Source organism: Centropristis striata, chromosome 11, assembly GCF_030273125.1.
Source record: "Centropristis striata isolate RG_2023a ecotype Rhode Island chromosome 11, C.striata_1.0, whole genome shotgun sequence".
Classification (NCBI taxonomy): Eukaryota; Metazoa; Chordata; class Actinopteri; order Perciformes; family Serranidae; genus Centropristis; species Centropristis striata.
In genome coordinates this window covers 22,720,452-22,728,601 of record NC_081527.1, presented here as the reverse complement: position 1 = coordinate 22,728,601, position 8,150 = coordinate 22,720,452, and the positions used below count along the sequence as shown (strand labels likewise).

General features: G+C 49.0%; 1 protein-coding gene across 1 annotated transcript; it reads left to right on the top strand.

Annotated features, from left to right (window-relative positions):
* The first annotated feature begins 1,059 nt into the window (after positions 1 to 1,059).
* On the top strand, positions 1,060 to 7,959 carry bfsp2 (beaded filament structural protein 2, phakinin). The gene is made up of 7 exons (XM_059344871.1): positions 1,060 to 1,506; positions 2,822 to 2,904; positions 3,128 to 3,284; positions 3,416 to 3,577; positions 3,688 to 3,816; positions 6,229 to 6,470; positions 6,967 to 7,959. The coding sequence occupies exons 1-7, from the start codon at positions 1,060 to 1,062 to the stop codon at positions 7,052 to 7,054; spliced, it is 1,308 nt and encodes a 435-aa protein (XP_059200854.1). The 3' UTR covers positions 7,055 to 7,959.
* Positions 7,960 to 8,150: the final 191 nt, after the last annotated feature.

Here is an 8,150-nt window from a genome sequence, read left to right as displayed (position 1 = left end):
TTGACGTGCCGTTGTATTAATTAAAACTGGCGAATCAGCGATCAAGAGGGCGGGACTTCCTGGAGGAAATCGACCAGCATGTTTTGTAAACAATTGTAAGGTTATTTTAATGGGTTCCAGGGAGAGAGTCGTGGTTCAGACTTCACGAACTGAAACACGTCTGTTTGTATTCAGGGACATGAGTTAATTTTGAACCCGGAGATCTCTGTAAAGTGCACATTTTTTGACGTATTGTAATAAAACTTTGTTAAACTGAGAAACTTGGACGTCTCCAGCTCTTCATTTCCCCATCAACAAATGCGCAGAAAAATGATGAGGTTTTTTCTGTTGGTGACAGATTATCAATTTTCAAGGTTTCCTCATGCAATTTTTCTAACAATGCAGAGTGGAGCGTGATGGGTCTTCCTAGACCTCCTGTATTCCACTATGACCTCTTTGGTTCTGTTGGTGTTCAGGATTAGGTTGTTATTTGAACACCACTGTGTCAGGTGCTGGACCTCCTCTCTGTAGTGGGTTTCATCATTGTCTGATATGAGACCCACCACGGTGGTGTCAAACTTTACAGCCATTTTTGAGGAGTGGGTGGCAGTGCAGTCATGGGTGAAAAGGGTGAAGATGGCAGGGCGGAGCACACAGCCCTGCGGCGTGCCAGTGATGAGGGTCAGTGGGGAAGATGTAGTATTCCCTATCAGGGCATATCTTGGGCACAGGCACAATGGTGGACGACTTGAGGCAGACCGGGACCGTGGACAGCAGAAGGGACTGGTTGAAAATATCCAGAAAACACCTCTGCCAGTTGGTCAGCACATGATTTCTGTGTGTGTGTGTGTACCCTTCCTGACCCTCTGTGTGTGTGTGTGTGTGTGTGTGTGTGTGTATGTATGTGTGGACCCTTCCTGACCCTCTCTGCTGACTCTGTGTTTCCATGAGAACAAAGCTTCTGTCTCCCAGCAACACTAACCTCCCTAACAAAGCTCCGTGTTTCCAGAAGCCGGCTCTCCTTTAAATCAGGGCTCTGCGGGGCTCTGGGCGGTTTGCCGCTGGGAGCCGCTGACCGTGATGCCTCTGCCCCGACGCCGCTCCTCCTTCCTGGGACAGCCGTCCTCCGAGCGCCCGGCCCCCGCCTCCTGCGGCCGGATCGGCGCGGCCGGCACTGCGGCGCCTCGAGGCGTGTTTGTGGGCTCCGCCCCCGCACAGATGGGCGGAGCCTCGTGTCTTGGCACCCGGGTGTCCCGACGGGCTCTGGGCATCAGCAGCGTGTTCCTGCAGGGCATGAGGAGCAGCGCTGCGCCGGTAGTGCCCCGTGCCGGGGAGCGGGCCGCCGGGCACGGAGCCGCCGCCGCCGGACTGAACAGCTGCCTGATGGAGTACCGGGACAAGGTGAGAGCCCTGGAGACCCTGAACCAGCAGCTGGAGGAGCAGATCCGCCTCTGCCTAGACCGCAAGGCGTCCAGCGCCGGAGCCTGGGGACCGCTCAGGAGGGAGTGGGAGGACGTCTACAAACAGGTGAGGGGGGCAGGACAGGTGGGATAGGTGTGGAGGGAGGGGGGAGGTGTGACAAGTTTGGACATGTGGGACATGTGTGGACAGGTAGGGACAGGTGTGAAGGAGGGACAGGTGGGACATATGAGGACAGGTGGGGAGGGGGGACAGGTGTGACAAGGTTGGACAGGTGGGACAGATGAGGACATGTGGGACAGGTGGGGAGGGGGGACAGGTGTGGACAAGTGGGACAGGTGTGGAGGGGGGGACAGGTGGGACATATGAGGACAGGTGGGGAGGGGGGACAGGTGTGACAAGGTTGGACAGGTGGGACAGATGAGGACATGTGGGACAGGTGGGGAGGGGGTACAGGTGTGGACAAGTGGGACAGGTGTGGAGGGGGGGACAGGTGTGACAACTTTGGACATGTGGGACAGGTGTGGACAGGTAAGGATAGGTGTGAAGGAGGGAGAGGTGGGACAAGTTTGGGACAGGTGTGGAGGGGGGCAGGTGGGACAGATGTGGACAGGTGGGGACAGGTGTGACAAGTTTGGACAGTTGGGGACAGGTGGGACAGATGAGGATAGGTGGGACAGGTGGGAGAGGGGGGCAGGTGGGACAGGTTTGGACAGGTGTGACAGATGAGGACAGTTGGGAAGGGTGTGGGGGGGGCAGGTGGCTCAGGTGGGACAGGTGGGGACAGGTGTGGAGGGGGACAGGTGGGACAAGTTTGGACAAGTAGGGACCGGTGTGTAGGGAGGGCAGGTGGGACAGATGTGGACAGGTGGGACAGGTGAGGACAGGTGGGACAGGTGGGGACAGGTGTGGAGGGGGGGACAAGTGGGACAAGTTTGAACAGGTGTGACCGGTGTGGACAGATGAGCACACGTGGGACAGATGTGGAGGGGTGGGACAGGTGTGGAGGGGGGGTGTGTGTGACAAGTTTGGACAGATGTGGAGGGGTGGGACAGGTGTGGAGGGGGGGTGTGTGTGACAAGTTTGGAAAGGTGGGAGAGGTGTGGACAGGTGGGACAGGTATGGAGGGGAGACGGGTGTGACAAGTTTGGAAAGGTGGGAGAGGTGTGGACAGGTGGGACAGGTATGGAGGGGAGACGGGTGTGACAAGTTTGGACAGGCGGGAGAGGTGGAGGGGGGACAGGTGGGGACAGATCTGGAGGGGGGGACATGTGTCACAAGTTTCGACAAGTAAGACAGATGAGAACAGGTGTGACAAGTTTGGACAGGTGGGACAGATGAGGAGGGGGGCAGGTGGGGATAGATGAGGACAGGGGGGACCCTGTGTGTGTCTCAGGTCTCTGATGTCCTGCGTCTCCTGCAGGTCAGTGAAGCGATCCTGGACAACGCGAGGTTGATGCTGCAGACGGAGAACGTGCAGGCGAACGCAGAGGACTTTAAGGACAGGTCAGAGGTCACACACACACACACACACACACACACACACACACTGTGATGTCACATGTGTCGTCTCAGGGGCCCTCAGGGGTCAGAGGTCAGGACACGCCCCCTCACTGTTCCCTCCACTCTCTCTGTGCGAGCAGCTCAGTCTGGCTCTGCCCACAGCGAGTCTGGTGTCTCTGTTTGAGCTCTTTGATGAATGACAGTAAAGATGTTGGTGTGTCTGCAGGTTTGAGAACGAGCAGCCGTTCAGGAAGGCGGTGGAGGAGGAGATCAGCTCGCTGTACAAAGTGATCGACGACGCAAACCTGACGAAGACAGAGCTCGAGGAGCAGATGGAGAACATGAGGGCGGAGCTACGCAGCCTTGAACACAACCACGAGCAGGTCCCACCACACACCATCTACCTCCAGAGTCACAGAGCTTTGTTACAGTTTGGCTCCTTTTCTGATTAAAACATGAAAGTAGCTCACATGGTGATTTAAGAACAGGGTCATGTGACTTCCTGTCCTCGCAGGACGTACGAGTCCTCTACAGTCAGATGGCGGGACGTGAGGTGGATGAGCCCGACGCTCCCATAGAAACCAGTCTGGACCAGATCCTGGCCTACATCCGGAGCCACTGGGAGAAGGTGACAGAGAGGAACCGGGCCGAGACCGATAGCTATCTGGAGTGTAAGGTGAGGAGTCTGAGGACGTGTCATCTGCACAGGTTTACTCACATGTGGGACTGCTCCTGTTCTGACAGTGTGTGTGTGTGTGTGTGTGTGTGTGTGTGTGTGTGTTGCAGCAGGAGGCGCAATGTGTGAGCAGACTGAGTCCTGAGGAGGAGCAGGTGGAGGCACTGAAGGCCGACTGTCACGACACCGGCTGTAAGATCCAGAGTCTGCAAGCCGAGACAGAGTCCATCAGAGCGCTGGTGAGGCAGGCTATCAATAACCTGATAGATCAATAACCGGATAGATCAATAACTTGATAGATCAATAACTTGATAGATCAATAACCTGATCAATAACTGGTCAATAGCTGATCAGTAATCTGAGATATCAATTACTCATCAATAACCTGATGGATCAATAACCTGGTAGATCCCACAATGGGGAAATTCAACCTCTGCATTTAACCCATCCTTTTTTACATACAAGTGAACACACCATGCAAGGAGCAGTCCCAGACCTGTCAGTATCGGGATTTGAACCAGTTACAAGCCCGATTCCTAGCCTCTAGGCACGGACTGCCCCTAACCTGGTAGATAAATAACTGATCTATAGCTGATCAATAACCTGGTCAATAACCTGATGGATCAACAACCTGATGGATCAATAACTTGATAGATCAGTGACCTGATGGATCAATAACCTGATAGATGAATAACTGATCAATAACCTGATAGCTTAATTATCTGATCAATAACCTCATGGATCAATACCTTAATCGATAAATAAACTTATGGATCCATAACTGAATCATAACTGATCCAGGGCTTGAAGACCTCCGGCACGGTGCCGGAAATCCGGCTCGGGATTTTTTTTGGTGTTTTTTTTTTTTTTTTAATCATGTTTAAAAAAAAAAAAAACCTAGTTAGATCTGGGTATGACCGGGGAGGTCAGCATTACGGTGGATAGCGTATAGCCTGCCGGAGAAGAAGAAGGCGGCTCATCGCCGAGCGTGCTTGAGACCCACGTCATTACTATTTCTCAAGAAAGTGACTGGAGACTAATCCAGCGACTCCTTCTTACTCTCTTTTTAACGACCCGCTAACGAGCCGGAGGCCGGCTCGTTAAGAAGAGCGGCGCCGTTAGCGGCAGTTAGCTCTGTAGCAGTACAGTGTGTATGTGCTGCTGCTGCAGGAGAAACAGCGATCTGTTCGTTTACAACAAGCACCGGACACTCTGTGCGCAGTTAGCGCGTACCGTTAATTCACGATCACTATGTTTATGATCAGCGGACACTGTGCATAATAATTAGCCATGCTGCTTTGTTTATGATCGACCGGCCCCCTTCATGCCTCCATGGTTGAAAAAGCGTGCTAAAGTGCCTCTAGAGTGGTGAAAACAAGAGGAAGTGCCTTATTGGCTGCCCTTCACACATGCAAAAAATGATTTGGTGCCCTCTAGATGTTTGCTCTCATTTAGCTCTCAAAGTGCACAAAATAGATGCATTTTACTTAAAAATGTACAAATTTTCTCCCGGGGGTCATGCCCCCGGACCCCCCCTAGATGGTTTGGTTCGATACTTTTAATTGTCAGTACCATATCATTAATTACTTTGATCTGGATCTCCTTTTAACTTAATGCTAATATTTCATCATACATGATGCATCAGAGCTTTTTGCGTGCTTGTGGGGCCCCATGTTGTGCAGAATGGGCCCTTTTTATTCCCCCCCCCCCCCCCCCCCCCCCCCCATGCATAAAAAAATTTCAGGCACACGATTTTTTTCTGCTTCAAGCCCTGCTGATCAATAACCTGAGATATCTATAACTTAATCTATAACTGATAAATAACCTGATGGATCAATAACCTGATCAATAACTGATAGATCAATTACTGATTAATAACCTGATGGATCAATAACTGATCAATAACATGATGGATAAATAATGGATCAATGACCTGATGGATCAATTACCAGAAAGATCAATAACTGATCAATAACCTGATAGATCAATAACTGATCAATAACCTGATAGATCAGTAACCTGATCAAAAAATTATCAATAACCTGATGGATAAATACCTTGATCAATCAATAACATTATGTATCAAAAACCAATAACTGATCAATACCTGATAGATCAATAACCTGATGGAACTGATCAATAGCTGATTAATAACTGATCAATTACTGATCGATAACTGACTGAAAGCTGATCAATAACTGATCGATAGCTGATCAATAACCTGATGGATCAATAACCTGATAGATCAGCAGCCTGATCAAAAACTGATCAATAACCTGATGGATCAATACCTTGATCGATCAATAACTGATCCATAACTGACCAACAGCTGATCAGTAACCTGATACATCAATAACTTGATAAATAACTGATCAATAACTGATCAAAAGCCTGATCAATAACCTAATAAATAACCTGATTGATCAATAACTGATCAATAACCTGATGGATCAATAACTGATCAATAACTGATTAATAACCTGATGGATCAATAACTGATCAATAATGTGATGGATCAATAGCTGATTAATTACTGATCGATAACTGATCAATAGCTGATTAATTACTGATCGATAACTGATCAATAGCTGACTGATAGCTGATTAATTACTGATTGATAACTGATCAATAACTGATCCCTCCTCCTGCAGAGGCGGGGCCTTGAGAACTCTCTGGGTGACGCTCGTCATTGGCATGACATGGAGCTGCAGAACCTGGGCTCGGTGGTGGCGAAGCTGGAGGCGGAGCTCGCCGACGTGCACGGCGAGATCGAGCAGCAGCGCCGCGACTATGACACATTGCTCGGCAACAAGCAGCGCCTTGAGCAGGAGATCAGCCTGTACCACGGCATCCTGGACGGCGAGGAGAGCCGCTTCCAGCCCGCCGAGGCACCGTGAGTCACTGCTGCGCCGCCGGGGTCACCGCTGGGTTCACCGCTAGGGTCACCGCTGGGGTCATCAGAAATCATTATTGATTATATAAACCATGTGACTGGATGGAACCAGAGAAAACTACATCAGTCTCATTCAGTTTGAACTAATAATTAACCACATTATCAAATGAATTACCATATTCATATTTAGTAATAGTCAGTTTAAAGTAGGTTATCTGAGATTTAATGAGCCACATTAGACTGAGTCAGTTGAATCTCCTCGTGTCTGTGAAGCTACAACAACAACAACACACATTACAACAACACACATTACACCAAACATGGATTCGGTGAATCTGGTGTTTACTTCAGATTGTTGCTGAGAGAGGGGGGGCAGAGGGCGGGGCCAGAGGACGTGCTGTTTTAGAGGCTGAGATGAGAAATGTTGCTACATCATCTCACTGCTCCCTCTGAAACTCACTGTGAGAGTTAACATTGAAACATCTCAACTGTCCAGGTGTCCAGGTGTGCATTCAGAGTCTGAGGGGGCGAGTGGCACCTCTCCAGACTCCAGGACCAACACTCCAGGACCTCCAGGACAGTGATCCAGGGGATTTTCTACCTGGTGGCGTGTGCAGGTGTGAATGATCTGTAGTCCTGGTTGTGATGTGTCCTCAGATGAACCTGGTACTTACCTGGTCCTCAGGTGAACCTGGTCCTGTCTTCAGGGTTTCTGGTGCACGGTGTGTTCAGGTGGAGAACAGAAGTGGGTCCAGTTCAGCAGCAAATTATTAAATAAGCAGCTGAAAACACAGAGGGTCAAAGGTCAGCCCCCCTGTAGCCCCGCCCCCTCTGTGACTCTTAATTCACCTTGAAACCTAAACTAATTATGTTTTCTCATAGACTTCTATACGATCTTCTGGACAAAATGCAGCTATACTCACCTGAACTTTCAGTTTAATTCTTTGCCACTTCCACTGCTAACATGCTAGCTGCAATCGCTTCGTCCAATCAGAGCTCTGTCAGGGCAGCTTCTGATTGGTCTACAGAGTCTATTGGGTGCTCAGTCACCTAAATGCACGATCACCTGAATGCAGCACTCACCTGAACGCGATTACCTAAACGCATCGCCTACCTGAAGGCAGCACTCACCTGAACGCAGCAATCACCTGAATGCAGCGATCACCTGAACGCATCGATCACCTGCTGATGTTTACCTGATGAGATCACAGCCAGTGTCATGTGATTGAGTGCAACATCAGAATAATTTAGGTTTTATGATCAATAAACTGTTTTTTGTTGATGTTTTAAACAGAAGAACTTTGAGGATGATTATTGATTTATACTTCAGTGTTTCTGTTCAAACTAGAGAGAAATAAAAGTTTCCAAACATTTAAAACATGTTTTTTAAATTATTTTGGTTCCGAGGTGGAAACATGAAATTATTGTTTAACGTGTTGTTTGTTTTTTCATGAAAACATCTGAGTGAAACTTTCTAAATAAAATGAATACAACAAAAAAGTATTGATTGTGAATCTGGTGGGCGGGGCCTGACAGAAGACAGGTTTCTATTGGTCGGTCTGATCTGAGTGACAGTTCATAAATTTCAGATTAAAAAACTACATCTTTGGTTTTAAATCTAATTTTGGAATTAAAGGTTTTTAATTTTCATCAAAAGTTTCTCATGAACGATGAAACATT

Excerpts from the sequence above, each read along its gene's own strand:
- bfsp2 (XM_059344871.1), top strand. The coding sequence starts at position 1,060 with ATGCCTCTGCCCCGACGCCGCTCCTCCTTCCTGGGACAGCCGTCCTCC. Across the intron at positions 1,507-2,821 it reads GGGAGGACGTCTACAAACAG|GTCAGTGAAGCGATCCTGGA; the intron begins GTGAGGGGGGCA and ends CGTCTCCTGCAG. Across the intron at positions 3,578-3,687 it reads ATAGCTATCTGGAGTGTAAG|CAGGAGGCGCAATGTGTGAG; the intron begins GTGAGGAGTCTG and ends TGTGTGTTGCAG.